Raw genomic sequence first — 15,013 nt, 5'->3', positions numbered from 1 at the left:
GGTACTAAGCTTTTATTCCCCACCCTCCACCCACCCCAGCACACTGAGTTGAAACTCATGCACCAGCCTGGATTAAATGGGTTCATCAATTATGCTTATATTTAACGACTAATGCTTGAGTTTCTGAAATTTCACATCACTTACTGACTGGTATCCCTTCTGTTCCTTTCTCCACTGGGTTATCCTTGCCCACTACATTTTATTCATTTGCCATTTTACTTACTTGCACCTGTATTAAATTCTTACTGAATGTCTGATATGCCAGGGCCTGTTCTGGGTGCTAGGAAGACAGAGACCCATGTCTCTACCCTCAAGGACTTCATAGTTTGGTTAGTAAAACTTGTATTTCTCCTCTTTTTCCTTTTTCTTGCTGTGGGTTTGTCGGATCCCAGTGTGAGGACAAAGCTGTCAGAATCCACATCAGTTTGGTGGCCTGTATTATTCAGGCACAGACAGACTAATTTTTCTTCTTCTCTACCTTTTATATCGGCCCTGCATGATATTTGCTGACCAAATGAATGAACATTTGTACTAGAAGAAGGCTAGGGACTCTTGGTCCTGGCAAGCCCCAGCAGTGGAAACACAGCTCTGAGAGTTGGTCCATCTTACTTTTTCCTAGCTGTATATGATCATCTTTTTGTGTACTCACATAGCTGCAGCTTCTTCCTCTCCATAGGCACATTGAAGTTTTTGCTTTCGCCTGTGCTTTCCATTTTCCTCCCTTGTCTGCCTGGTGAACTTCTACTTGTCATTCAATATCCAACTGAAATGTCACCTCTTTATGGAACCTTTCCTGGCCACTCCTAGATGGAACTCCTGGAAACCTCGCTTTGCTTCCTTAGCACTTGGTGCATCCTTTCATCACAGCATTACCTACTGAATGTCTGCCACCCCGTCCAGGCTGTGTGTACCTTGAGAGCAGATCCTTGCCTTATTCATCTGCGTATCCTCAGCTTCAGCACAGGACTTGTGTGAATAGCTCCTGAGGGCAGTACTCTTAGTCACAAAGGGTGCTTTCCCTCACATGCCCCTGCATGTCACTCCCAGGCAGCTCTCCAGAATTGACTGCACTCCAAAATAGTGGAGGAACAGCCCTGCAGGACCCCAGTCCCTAGAGTATTTACCACTCATAAAAGCAGGCCCAAATGATGAAGATACTGTCAGTAATTCCAGAACTCTCTACCTCTAGAACTGCTCCGAGTGCAAGGAGAAGAGGGCGGCACACATCCTCTGTACCTACTGCAACCGCTGGCTGTGCAGCTCCTGCACGGAGGAGCACCGGCATGGCCCTGCCCCTGGGGGCCCACCCTTTCCCCGGACCCAGAAGGGATCTCCAGGTATCACTCCTCACCCTCTCCACTAGCTCACATGCCCTTAAGTAGTAGCGAACCATAGAATCTTTGGAGAATAGCTCTCTGACCACGTTTTCCTGCTGGGGGTGAGGGTAGGGGTGGTCTCAGAGCCTTTCCTGAAGGAAAGCTGTCCCCTGCAGAGTCACACCACAGTGTAAGCTCACTCTAGGCTCTCCCTGCTGGTGGGGGGGCAGCCGGGGCGTGGGTGAGGGTGGGTGAGGGGGTGCAGGGAGGAATAGTCTCGAATTACCACGGAAGCTAATTGAGTTCCCTATCTTTCACCTCTGTTTCAAGCAAGCAGCCCTCACTTCTCTTTAGTTACTTGATTAATTCAGCAGCCTGGATCACGGTTTGTCCATTTATCCATCCAGCACCATCTGTTTTAAGTGACAGTCTTCTTGAAAGTCTTTTCTCAAGGCCCTTGAACTGTGAGAAGGGTTTTACCTTCGTCAGACAGGAACCAAAGTTCATGACCCATGTGATCTGGTCTGGAGCCTGGCAAGGCTTGTTTCAGCCTCACCATAACAGAATGCTGGTTAATGAGGAGATTTAGGTTGAGTTTTGGAGGACTCACTATTCTGCAGGAGATCCGTGTGCAGCAGGTAGCAAGCACCTTCCTCAGGCCCACCAGGTGGTGGGATGCCTGGGGCTTGATGGCCAGGTATTTCTGGACAGCTGGGCAAATCCAGCCAGTCTAAGCCTGCCTTCCTCCTTGTGCTCCTGGAGCCTCACTGGCCCAGAGAGAGGCCTCTCTTACTTTGCACCACCTTCCCTCCAAGCTCTGTGTCTTCCGTGTCCATAGAGGGCTGAGGGATGCTCAGTGGAACTTAAACTAAGGGGTTTTCCTGAGCTAGAGAAGCCTACTTTCTCCATCTTCTCTGGCAGGAGTGAATGCTGGTTCTGGAGACTTCGCCTTGTACTGTCCTCTACACACACAGGAAGTGCTCAAGCTATTCTGCGAGACCTGTGATGTGCTCACATGCCATAGCTGCCTCATGGTGGAACACAAAGAGCACAGGTGGGGCCGGCTGGCTGCCCAAAGGGGAACTGGGAGGGCTCTGGACTCTCTACCTATGAGAGCGCTGCGCTCCCAGTACATCAAAATCCTCTCCCAATCCTCTCCCTGCTCAAGCCAACCTTCAGCCCCTGGGCTGAAGTTTTTCCCTGTTCCTGTTGTGGGCTTTCTCTGGAGAAGGCCTGAAGGGCCAAGAGTCTCTGACTCACTACATGTAACCCCAGCCTCCACGGACCTGGCTGAGACAATGCACTGTGGGGATTCTCACTTGGCTGGTGTGCTCAGAATAAGACTCAGTCCTCCTCAGCTTTTTCTCTGCCTCCTACTCTAGGTGTAGACATCTTGAAGAAGTTTTGCAAAACCAGAGGATGCTTCTGGAAAGTGTGACTACACAGGTGGCGCATAAGAAATGTAGTCTACAGGCATCTGCAAAGCAAATTGAGGACAGGTAACATCGGCTAGCCCCTTGCCAGCACTGGAAATGCTCTGTTCCCTCTCATCCTGGGTCACAGTACTAGGATGGAGTACTTATGAGGAAGACATGCAGACATTGGCATATGTCCTGGCCTTAGAGGTCTCAGGGCCAGGGAGGGGGTTTTGGGTCATCACTTGGTGAATGGGGCCAAGCTAGGTCAGGATGATCACGGTGAGCCTGGGCTAAAGTACATGCCTTCTGGAAATGGCCATGCACTAGCCAAAGATAGGTGCTTAAGAACAAGGGCACAGGGTAGATATGGGGGACGAGAGTGCTGCTTATCATGTGGGTACAAGTCAGTGGCAATCTACCCTTTATCACCCCTTTCCCAGTGTTTTCCATATAAACCTACACATGACATGAAATCATCCGTATTTTCTGTGGAAAGAGAAATAAGTATGTACTGAGAGATCATCACGACAGGCACTGGATTGGGCATCATGCATGCATCATTTTGATCAATTCTTATAATTCTTTGAGTTGGGGTTATCTCCATTCTGCTGATGAGGAGGCTAAGGTTCAGAGAGGTTAGGTGACTTGTCTGAGATCACACAGCTAGTCAGAGACTGAGCTGGGTTTGGAAGCTAGGTCTATGTGGCTTCAAAGCCCATGTTTTTTTTTTTTAATGGCTTTTTAAAAAGTTTATTTATTTTATTTTTATTTATTTTTGGCTGTGTTGGGTCTTTGTTGCTACAGGCGGGCTTTCTCTAGTTGTGGCAAGCGGGGGCTACTCTTCATTGCGGTGGCTTCTCTTGTTGCGGAGCACGGGCTCCAGAGCACAGGCTCAGTAGTTGTGGCGCACGGGCTTAGTTGCTCCGCGGCATGTGGGACCTTCCCGGACCAGGGCTCGAACCTGTGTCCCCTGCACTGGCAGGCAAATTCTTAACCGCTGCGCCACTAGGGAAGCCCTTAATGGCTTTTTTAAATGGCTTTAATGACTTTATATATAATTTATATACCATAAAATTGCCCTTTTAAAATGTACAATTCAGTGAGGGTTTTTTTTGCATATTCATAGAGCTATACAACCATTATTACTGTCTATGTTTTTTTTTTAATATATAAATTTATTTATTTATTTATTTTTAGCTGTGCTGGGTCTTCATTGCTGCGCGTGGGCTTTCTCTAGTTGCGGCAAGCGGGGGCTACTCTTTGTTGTGGTGTGTGGGCTTCTCATTGCGGTGGCTTCTCTTGTTGCAGAGCACAGGCTCTAGGCGCACGGGCTCAGTAGTTGTGGTGCACGGGCTTAGTTGCTCCGCGACATGTGGGATCTTCCTGGGTCAGGGCTCGAACCCTTGTCCCCTGCATTGGCAGGTGGATTCTTAACCACTGTGCCACCAGGGAAGTCCCCTACTGTCTACTTTTGAAAGACTCTTTTTATCACCCTAAAAAGAAACCCCATACACATTAGTAGTCACTCCCCATTCACCGTGCAACATCCTCAGCCCTTGGCAACCATTAGTCTACTTTCTGTCTCTACCTATGCTCTTTTTACTGCATGATGCTGTTTAGTGGAGTGTTCCCCCTTTTTAATAAAACAACAGATTACATGAAGTCATATCTGTACTCTCTCTGTCCTGCCTCTAGTGCTGTGTGAACTGGTGAGCTACTGGGTTGACCTGGGCGTGGCCCTGCAGTTTACCTGGAGAAAACTGCGTTGAACTTTGGGCCATTGTCCCACTTAGATCAAGTGGGCTGGGTTGTACAAAGAGTGGGATGGGTGGTGGAGGAAGGTTCTTGTTTCTTTACATTTGGTACCTGGTGGGCCCTGATCTCAGTAGGCAGCCTCCACACTGTAGGCGCTTACATTTGCTGTCTGTAGGCCCTCATAGGCCTGGGGGGAAGGGCTCACCATGCTCTGTCTCATCCTGTTGTTTACAGGATTTTTGAGGTGAAGCATCAGCACAGGAAGGTGGAAAACCAGATCAAAATGGCCAAGATGGTTCTGATGAACGAGCTGAACAAACAGGCCAATGGGCTCATAGAGGAGCTGGAGGTATATGTGAGCAGATGGATGGGTTCTGTTCTCTCCCTGGGGCAGAAACCAGGCACATATCAACCTTGTCTCAGGGCTCAGAGATGCCTGGGCTAGAATTCAGATGTGTAGTTTCCATAGCTCTCTGCTGCTCCCTGTATCTTAAAATGTCCAGTCTAATTTTGGGAAGTTGGCTCATTAAGGGCTAGAGAATCAGATCAAACTCCCATTAATGCTGTGGCAGTAAGGCAACTGCCTTTCCGGACTATGCAGGGTTATAACCTTGAAAGAGACATGAAACAAGCTATGCCCAAGAGATGCAGACATTCATTCATTTTCTCATTCATTTATTAGCCATTCCATGTTTGTACTATAAAATCTACCTACCCTGTCTCCCTCCCTCCCTCCATCCCTCCCTACATCCCTCAGCAGCCCATGTCCTCTCAGGGGTGCAGTTTCATCTGATTCCATCTGTGTTTACACTGATACACACAGACCACCAGACTTCCCAAGCATGTGGCCTGCAGTCCAAGAACAGGATCAGGGACTCTGTCTTCTCTCTTCATAACCAGGGCATTACTAATGAAAGGAAGCGGAAGCTGGAGCAGCAGTTACAGAGCATCATGGTTCTCAACCGTCAATTTGAGCATGTGCAGAATTTCATTAATTGGGCTGTCTGCAGCAAAACCAGCATCCCTTTCCTTTTCAGCAAAGAGCTGGTAAGAAGAACTCGCACTCCTCAATCACTGACTTTGGGTTAGTAAGTGAAAACCATCTTTGACCAAACCCCACAGTGCAAAGGACCCAGGTGCTGGAATAGACCTGCCTTCCTCCAAGCAACTCAGCTGGGAAGTTCTGTAGTTCTGTCTTAGGTCATGGATCCAGACATTAATACTAGCAGTGTGCTGAACATTCCATAGGAAGTTATTTGGGTTTAAATGGGGCCTAAGAGGAAAGGAGGAGTTGAGGATGACATTGAAGTGTTGGGCTTGGGAGGGTGGTGATCCCCAGGAAAAGAAGCAAGAATTTTGAAGGATGTTGATGGGGTTTATATTTGGATATATTGAAGTGAAGGTGCCTATAGGGCATCTAAAGGGAGCTATCCCAAATCTGTTTTGATAGATGGGTCCGGAAATCAGAAGAAAAGTCAGGGTTAGAGAGAGAGAGAGATGTGGGAGTCACTGGGATATCAATGATATTGGAAGAGTGTATGAAGGAAGAAGAGAAGAACAAATCTGGGGCCCAGGGAAATGCCGTCATTTTCACATAGAGGAAGAAGATGAGTGAAAGAGATGAGAAGCAAGCATCAGAGGTGAGAGGAGAAATAGGAGAGTGTGGTGCACAGAAATTAACAGAGTTTCAAATTTTAAGTAATCAATGTTATCATTGCTACATAGGTGAAAGGGCATGAGGAGTGAAGCGAAGCCTTGAGATCTGGGAATCAGGAGGTCCCTGGTAATCTTTTTTGAAAGACAGTCCCACAAAGTAGAAGGGTCAAAAGCTAGAATGAGGAAGCTGAGGATGGGAGGTGAGGAAGTAGAGACAGAAGTGAAAAGAAGGGAAGTAAGAAGGCAGCTTGAGAAGGAGACAGGGTTGGAATACTTTTTTAAAGTAAGAAAGACATTTGCACATGTTTATTTGGGAGAAGTGGTTGAAGGTAGAAGAGACGTGTGGTAGAGGAAGCATACTGGAAGGGCAGAAAGAAGTGGGATCTACAGTGAACTGGTTGACCTTAAACAAGAGGCACTCCTTTCCTCTGAGATGGGAGGACAGGAAGGTGACAATATAATGTAGTTAAGTTTGGAGATAGGAGGGATACAAGTTTGAGGGAATTTGTCTTTTATGGGTTTTTTCACCCTCTGTGAAGTAGGAGGTGATAATGAGAGGGTTAGGCATTGGGTAAATGACATTGAGGAGAGAAGTAAAAATTTTAGATAGTCATTAAGGACCATGGAAGAGGAAGCTGACAAGATAGGAAGTGACAAGAAGAAGGACTGAAGGGTACCCCTGAGGGTAATGATCAGTGTAGCGACCCCAGATAACATGGCTTTGGGATGGCTGGATTGACCCAAGGTCAGGCATTGGGGATGGGAAGGGAACTAGGGCACTAGTGACATTGTTACTGAAAATGATGGGGAAGCTGGGACGGCCCTATGGACTGAGGGAGCAGGGCTTGGGGAGTCCAATGAGGCTGAAGAGCTTGCTCAGAAAGAGTGAGAGCTGCTTATGATCAGGGGGTAGGTTGTTGGAGTTTAAGGTCTCATAGGTAGAATGGTTCTGGATGATGAAAATGGTCTAGATATGGTGAGTGAACTGAAGAGAGAGGTGAAGGTGATTTACATTAAAGAGATCAAGGAAGTAAGAGACCAAGATGTTGATTAGGACATTGGTTAACTAGATGTTGTCAGGGTAGTTGGATACTTGCCAAAGTCCTAGATAAATGGGAGAGTTAGTGGTAGGAGATAGATGAAAGGGATGAGAGAGGAAGAGGGCAGTTGACTAGGATGTAATGGAGTTTTACAAGTGGATGGAAGGACAGCTATGGGGAACTCAGACAATGTCTGCCCCCATTGGCTTTTCATGTGAGATTATGGTAGAATGAAAGGAACACTCTTGAGAGGCTGCCAGGCAAGTGATATTCTGAGGGAGAATTAAAATCATTTGAGGCCTGGAAGAGATAAGAATGTAGGCTTTCCATAAGCCTCAGTAAGAAGAAGGGGTCAGTAGGGGTGGGGGAAAGCAGAGGAATGTGAAGATACTAAGGTGTAAGGAAATAAGCAAGCATATGGGGGAGGACCACAGGCTAAACAGCCATGACTTTGGCCTTCAACTTGTCCAAAGAGTGAGGGAGAGGACGTTGTCATTCAGGCACGAGATGCCCAAAGAAATGACCTTTGGTGCTGTTGTCAGATTGTGTTTCAGATGCAGCGATTGCTGGAGACCAATTGTAACACAGATCCTGGTTCCCCTTGGAGTATCAGATTCACTTGGGAGCCTAACTTCTGGACCAAGCAGCTGGCTTCCCTTGGTGAGCCCAGGGCCTACTCTGTGGGCCTGTGCATGATTGCTAAGAACACATATAGACCATCTGCTTAGCTTACTGGGTAGATCAGCCTATGCCCAAGAGAAAGCACTCCCTGAGACTGCCAGTGGTCATGGAGTCATTCAGCAAATCTGAATGACTGGGGGTGATGAGGGTAGGGTTGGCGTGGGGGTGGGGAGAGTTGATAGCTTAAATAGCAATGGCAATACAGGACTTTTGTAACAGGACCAGTTGAGATCTGAGCTTCCTATTCTGCATGAATGTCCCTGTTCCCTTGTTTTCATTGCTAGAAGAGACAAGACAGTGGCCCTACTCTCCAGAAAGCTGTATGGCAGTGCACATGTGTGTGGGCACAAACAGAGGTATTTCAGCGACACAGAGAGGAGACAGACAGTGTCACACATGTCCTTTGGAGTTGAGATATAAGCAGATAATTCATGACCTTGTGCATTTTTCTTCCCTGCTGCAATAACTTGCTGGCATTCAGTCTTTAGGCAGAATGTAGACAACTTGAAGTTGTGCCTGTGTTGACAACCTAATGGTAGGTTTGTTAAACTAATGGCCAACTGCTACCTTCATCCGGGCTGTTATTCTCAGTGAAAGTGTTTTGAACTTAACAGAGTGATAAATGATATATTTAGGTTTATTTTTTGCTTCCCTTACCCTTTTGATTTAATTCAACAGACCTTTGGTGAGCACCTGCTCTGAGTCAGGCCCCACCCTGGCCACCAAGTGACCAAAGGTGAATAAAACACACCTCCTGCCCTCAAGACACTTGGTCTTCCCCTAAATAAGCCTCAGATGAGCTGAAGGAGCCGTTAGCCTGAAACAGCAGTAGATATCATCTACTCACACATGAGGGCCCAGGGGCCTCAGTCCGCAGCACTGGCACCTGGCATTGACCCTGGTGTCAGAGCTTCCCCACTCTCTTCCATCCTACTTGCCCAACACACAGTTCCCCAGAACCATATTTGAAGACTTGCTCATTTGTCCTGGGGATGAATCTCCTTTGCCACTTTCCAGCACACTCCTTCTTCTTCCCCAGTGTTGATTTTTTTTTGGTCTGAGTCTGTCTTGGGCTATTCTGTTAAAAAAGAAGTAGGTACTCTTTGAGGGAGCCCGTGGTTTCTCTAGTGAGATACAAACAGAGTCAGGACTGAGCATCTGGTAAAAGCTGAGCTAATATCTAAGTGTCCCAGGCCCCAAAAGCAGGTCTATATAGGTCCAATTGCTGGAAGCATTCTAGACTGAGTCTTGGGGATCAGGGGTTGAATTTCTTAATCTCTGCATCTGGTACAAGTTTTTTTGAATGCTATCCTTCGGTCCCAGGAGTGGGAGGTAGCAGAGGGGGAACAACTGCAGATTACCTTTGGAAACACTCCCTATTCTGAATTTTTAGGCTGTATAACTACTGAGGGTGGACAACTGTCCCCGGCAGATACTCCTGCTTATGGAAGCCTACAGGGACCATCATCTTTTTATCAAAGCCACCAGTCCCCAGGGGCTCAGCAGGAGACTCTCAACCATCCCTCACGCAAGTTCCAGCCTCCAGCACTGTGCTCCTCCTCTGTGTGCTGCTCCCACTGCTCCCCAGTCTCACCCTCCGTCAAAGGCCAGGTCCCGCCTCCCAGCCTACACCCAGCCCACAGCTTTAGGCAGCCCTCTGACACGGTGCCCCAACAGCTGAGGTCACTGCAGTGCTCCCCACTGCTGCCCAGGGAAAAAGAACTGCCCTGCCGTCCTCATCCACCAAAGCTACTTCAACCCTGGCTGGAAACCCAGCCCCCTGCAGAGCAAGAGAGCACATCCCAGCGGCTGGGGCAGCAGCTGACTTCCCAGCCCGTGTGCATCGTCCCCCCGCAGGATGTTCAGCAAGGAGCCCATGCCCCGCCCACCTTTCAGACACCCTCTGTCCAGGTGCAGTTGGGCCACCACCAGAAGCTGAAGCTCAGCCACTTTCAGCAGCAGCCGCCGCCTCCGCCCCAACAGCAGCCACCCCCACCTCTCCCTCCATCTCAGCATCTGGCTTCTAGTCAGCACGAGAGCCCTCCTGGGCCTGCCTGTTCCCAGAATGTGGACATAATGCACCACAAGTTTGAGCTGGAGGAAATGCAGAAGGACCTGGAGCTTCTCCTTCAGGCTCAACAGCCCAGCCTGCAGCTGAGTCAGGCCAAATCGCCTCAGCATCTTCAGCAAACCATCGTGGGGCAGATCAACTACATTGTGAGGCAGCCGGCGCCCGTCCAGTCCCAGAGCCAGGAGGACACAGTGCAGGTAAGCCTCAGGGTGGCCTGGAACACATACTCTCCCTAGGACAGTGCAGGAAACACAGCCTCCCAGTCACAGGGGGGCACAAGAGCACAGTTTCTTCATTTTAGGGTGGCCTTGAACTCAGCCCTCACAATTCAAGACTGCGCCGGGCTCCACCTCCCATCTCAGGAAAGCTCCAGAGAACACAGTACTTAGCCCCAACATAGATCTGGGCTTGATACTGTCCAGAGTGGCCTGGCTTAGCGCTGTCCTCCTGGGTGACACTAGGTACCTTGTCCATGAATGGAACTTCCTGAGCTGTGCTGGACTCTAGCTAGTGCCAGGGCAGAAGGGAGGCTGTCTCTTAACCTTTGTAACCTCACTTGCCTTGCTGTAACTTGTGTATCCCAGACAGGGGGAAGGGCATTGAGGGTGTGCCCTACATGCTGGTGGGCAGCAACTTTATAACACTGAACAGATAGAGACTTAGAGTTCATTCCAAGCCTACTAAGCTAGGAATGTTTTATATACACTATGTCATTTGTCCTATCAACAATGTTGTTATGTAGGCATTACCATCTGTTTTTCTAGGTGCAGAAGTGGAGGTCAGAGAGGGCAAGCAGTTTGCCTAGAGATCATAAAACGTTGAGTGGTAGATCCAAGACTTGGATCCAGGCTCTGAAATGCCACAGAGGAGGCCTTGTTCTCTCCCTAGGGGGATTATGAAGGCTGCTCCTCTCTTTTCTCAGCTAAGAGACAATTGAAGAGGTGCAGTTTGTGCCTCTGGGATTTTTGCAGCACTCCACATCTTCATCCTTAACTCTTGCTTTTCTTTGTTCCCAGAGCTTCCCGTTCCAGCCCCTTCCTCCTCCTCTCTCACTTTTTTCATAGTGGTTTTCCTTTAAACATGTAACCACATTTATATCTTCAAAGCAGCTCTACAGACTTTTACTTTATTACAAAATATAAGGCCTCACATTTATGCTTCAGCACTGACAGCTTCAGATCATGCTTCAAATGTCTTCCTCTGAGGCTCAGTTCCTTTGAGGGGATATGGAATAATCCTTATGATGGCAGAGAAGGGTCTAGGGTTTATAGAGGACCATGAACTCTTTAAATGTAAGTCAAAACTGTTATGATTGCTAAGGTGAATATGACAGAGTTAGCTCATAATTCTTGGTTTGGGTTCTATCCTAAGATTGTCATATTAGGAAGAATTTAGATAAGACTATCTTTCTTTCTGAAAAAATTTCAAGCAGTTCACAATGTGTAGGTGGTAACAACGGGCAGTGCAGGGTGGGCATTAGCCTTTGCTGCTGCTGCTACTCTTTGCGGTAAAACCCACCCAAGTTCTTATTTTCTTCTCCAGGCTACAGATGAGTCCCCAGCATCTGAAGGCCCAAAGCCAATTCTCCCTCTTGACAAGAATACTGCTGCTAACTTACCCCAGGCATCTGGGGAAGAAACTCCTCACAGTGTTCCCCCACTGGACAGCGCCATCCAGCACTCCTCTCCGAATGTGGTGAGAAAGGTACTAACGGAGCCTGCTTTCGCTGACCATACGGGACCCACTGCCAGTCAAGACCCCAGGGGCCTGGATGAGGATGATTGGGTGGGGGGAGGAGTGTCCCTGTTCCATCCCTGGATGTTACACAGCCCTGACTCATGCCTTCTGTCCTAATGAGTCTGCAAGGTTCTCCTCTACCCCATTTCCACCCACATACACTAAAAATGGGAGCAACTGAGCTTCATTTAGAGAGGAAGGGGAAAGGGAAAGAAAGCCAACTTATTGAACACTCACTCTGTACCTAGAACTGTGCATGGTGCTTCACAGGGTGATTTCACTTAACCTTCCCAACAGTACTGTGAGGTGGGCACCCCGATTTTATGGCTAAGGAAACTGAGATCCAGGGTCCTACAGCTAGTACATAAGAGGGCTAAGGTTTATTTAAAATGAGAATCCAAAGCCTGAACTTTCTCCTGTCTGCAATGAATGAAAATGGGGAAAATGTTTTATGTGGTCCCACAATCCAAAGTTCGTTGGCCTTAGACTTTGGATTAATGGAATTTATTGGGTGAGTGCTCTACAGGGATATCCTGCAGAGGTAGCTGAGCATCTAGGGGCACTGGGATCTCTTGGAGATAAGCTGTTGGAGCCCTTCCTGTCCACCTACCTCCCTGCTGGTGGAAGCGTTCATGGCAATAACCCAGAATCCCACAACTCCTCAGCTGTCCTACTCTAACCCCTGCCCTTCATCCCTACCCTGGTCATCCTCCTAGCTGGAAGCTCAGTGCTGTGCCATGCCTTCCCATCAGCCCTCCATGTGTTCCTTGGCCCTGTTCCACTTACCCAATTGCCTTTTCTGGTCTAGTCCCCTCAACCTTCCTGGTACTTCCACTCAGCCCTGTACCTGAAACTCTGTCAGCTATTCTCTATCCTTCCAGCCTGCACCCTCGGTCCTGCAGCATCCCTTAGGCTATACAACTCCAGTTCCGCTAGTTGTTCTGTGTACCTACCCATCATCATGTTTCTCCCAGCAGCACCATTGCCATATATGTCTTAGATCAGTCTAGCTCAGTGATACTTGAGAAGAGAATTTTAAAAAGTAAGAGATGGCAAAAATGAAGTGTTAACTTGGAAATCCCTTGAAGTCTGGGCAGGCCTCTGGTACTGATGGCTTTTTGTCTATGCCCATCCTGCCCTATCCTTTTGAAAATTGTCTGGCCTAGAAGCCATAGAGATGCTGTCAATTGGTCCTTTGTGGCTCTTAGTGGTTTACATTCTTACACCTGGGGTCGATACCTATCCATCCAACCATCCATCTATCCACCCATTTATGTATTCACTCAATGTTCAAAAAATATATGTTAATCTCCTATTATATGCCAAATATTTTTCTAGGTGTCAGACACACATTGGTGAATAAGAGTCTCACACTGGAGCTTATATTCTAGTGGGAGAGATAGTTAAACAAGCAAAAACAATAAAGTATGATAAAGCGCTGTGATAGTCATTGGGGTGTATAGAAGGAGCACCTAACTCTGGGAGGAGGGACTGTTCACAGACTTCCTAGAGGACATGGTTTTAAGCTGAGATTTGAAGGAGGAGAAGTTAGGCTGGTGAAGGAGGGATGGGGGAAAGGCTAGAATAAATAGTCAAAGGGAATGGCAAGGAGGAGGTCCAGAAGTGAGAGAAAGCCTGGGGTACTTAGGGGGTTTCAGATGACTTGGCTCGGTAGGAACATGAGATGTACTGGAGAATGGGAGTGATTGAAACCAGAGTGGTTGGAAGGCCTTGTAAATTATGCTCTGGAGTTGGGATTCAGTCTTGGGGGTTGTGAGGCGTGAATGAAGGATTTCTAGTGGGGAGGGACATGGTTTGAATTAAATTTTAGAAAGGTCACTTTAGTTGTAGTGAGAGAGACCAAAAGAGTACAGAGGAGACATAGGAGAAGTTGAATGAAATCAGGTAATGATGGGAATGATGAGGCAGTATGGACTTCAAGAGATCAGATCACAGGAGCTTTTGGGCTTGGAGTCTGACTGGCAATGGGAAGTGAGGGAAAGACAGTCCAAGGTGTGTCTTAGCTCACTGAGTTGCCATTCACCTGAGATGGGAGCATGGGAAGAAAAGCATATTTGGTGGGGGAGGAAAACGTTAAGTTTTGAATTGTTGGTGTTCTCCTGTGGAAGTTACATTACAAGATGAATATGAGATGAATGGAAGGCAGCTAGGTTTAGAGGTCAGTAGGAAGCATGGGCATTGCCAGGGCTCAACTGGTAGTGGGAGCCACGCTGAAAATGCTTCTGCTTATTTAATGAGTCTCAGTTCTGCTCCTCCACCCAGTACAAAGGAAAGGAGGTGAGCCACATGCAAGCATGGAGTCTGTGCTGCCTGTGTAGGTGGCCCACAGGGCGCTCTGAGCAGTGAGGGGAGGGGATGCTGCCCTCCTGTGTGGCTGCAGGGTGGCAGTGGGGTTAAAGAAGATCCTAAGAACTCTAACTTCTCATTTTGAGCTGCCCCTGGCCATTAACCTGGGTTCATGCAGAGGTGTGGAGGGGCAAGTGGCCTGACATTTTTCAGATGTTTTGTAGGCTTCTTTGTGGCTTGGACTCCCAGAAAAAGGAACCTCAAGGTTGCCATCCTGGCCCAGAGGAGCCTTTGGGTCTACTTGACTGAGAGAGGTACTGCTTATACACAAAGCTCCTGAAATAAGAAAAAGGGCTTTCTTTTTGAGGGAATTCATTGCCTTGAACCTGGGATCGGGCAGGGTGGGGGTATGAAGGTCAAGGTTACCAAACAACATTTTGAGCATCTTATTGTTGATTGATAATATTTTGTATAGCATTTTCTACTTTTTTCATAGGTTTTTACATGGATTATTCCATTTTATCTCTTTGTTTATCCTAGCAATACTATGAGGAAGCCACTTTCTTACTCCCCTTTGAAAGATGTGGAAACTGAGACACAGAGAGGTTCAGTGATCACCTAAGAGTTACACAGCCAACTATTGGCAGTGTTAGGACGAGAGCACAGGTTCCTGCCTCAGCCCTGTGTTCAATGATTAGGTTAAATTGCCTCTCCCTGTGCACTGCAGTGGGAGAACTAGGACTCCATGTGGCCTCTCACCTGCTGGATTTTCCTATCTTTATACTCTCTGAAGTAGCCTTGAATAGGCCTTGCTGGGGAGAGGTCTTAGGACCCAGCCTAGTTTGGTCTTGGCTATCTTTATCTGGTAAAGGCATTTAGCCCCCAGCCCACTCCTCAGCCTATACTGGCCTGTGAGTGCTGGGGGACGGGGGACGTCAGAAGTCTTATCTGAGGCCACAGACGAGAGGCACCGCTCTGTGTGTTCCACAGGGACCTAGTCATGCTCGGAGCTGCTTTGTGTCACCACATGGA

General features: G+C 47.9%; 1 protein-coding gene across 5 annotated transcripts in view; it reads left to right on the top strand.

Annotated features, from left to right (window-relative positions):
• TRIM66 (tripartite motif containing 66) overlaps positions 1–15,013 on the top strand; it is a 59,724-nt gene that overhangs the window by 23,040 nt on the left and 21,671 nt on the right. For all 5 annotated transcript variants that reach the window (XM_082629240.1, XM_082629239.1, XM_082629241.1 and 2 more), the window contains 8 exons: positions 1,190–1,337; positions 2,238–2,370; positions 2,699–2,815; positions 4,724–4,838; positions 5,390–5,536; positions 7,728–7,845; positions 9,260–10,134; positions 11,480–11,641. In XM_082629240.1, the coding sequence (XP_082485366.1) occupies positions 1,190–1,337; positions 2,238–2,370; positions 2,699–2,815; positions 4,724–4,838; positions 5,390–5,536; positions 7,728–7,845; positions 9,260–10,134; positions 11,480–11,641 (1,815 nt within the window). The remainder of the gene's footprint in view (positions 1–1,189; positions 1,338–2,237; positions 2,371–2,698; positions 2,816–4,723; positions 4,839–5,389; positions 5,537–7,727; positions 7,846–9,259; positions 10,135–11,479; positions 11,642–15,013) is intronic.

Source organism: Mesoplodon mirus, assembly GCF_964341445.2.
Source record: "Mesoplodon mirus genome assembly, chromosome: 7".
Lineage (NCBI taxonomy): Eukaryota > Metazoa > Chordata > Mammalia > Artiodactyla > Ziphiidae > Mesoplodon > Mesoplodon mirus.
The sequence above is the reverse complement of the archived record's forward strand: the minus strand, read 5'-3'. Positions and strand labels throughout refer to the sequence as shown.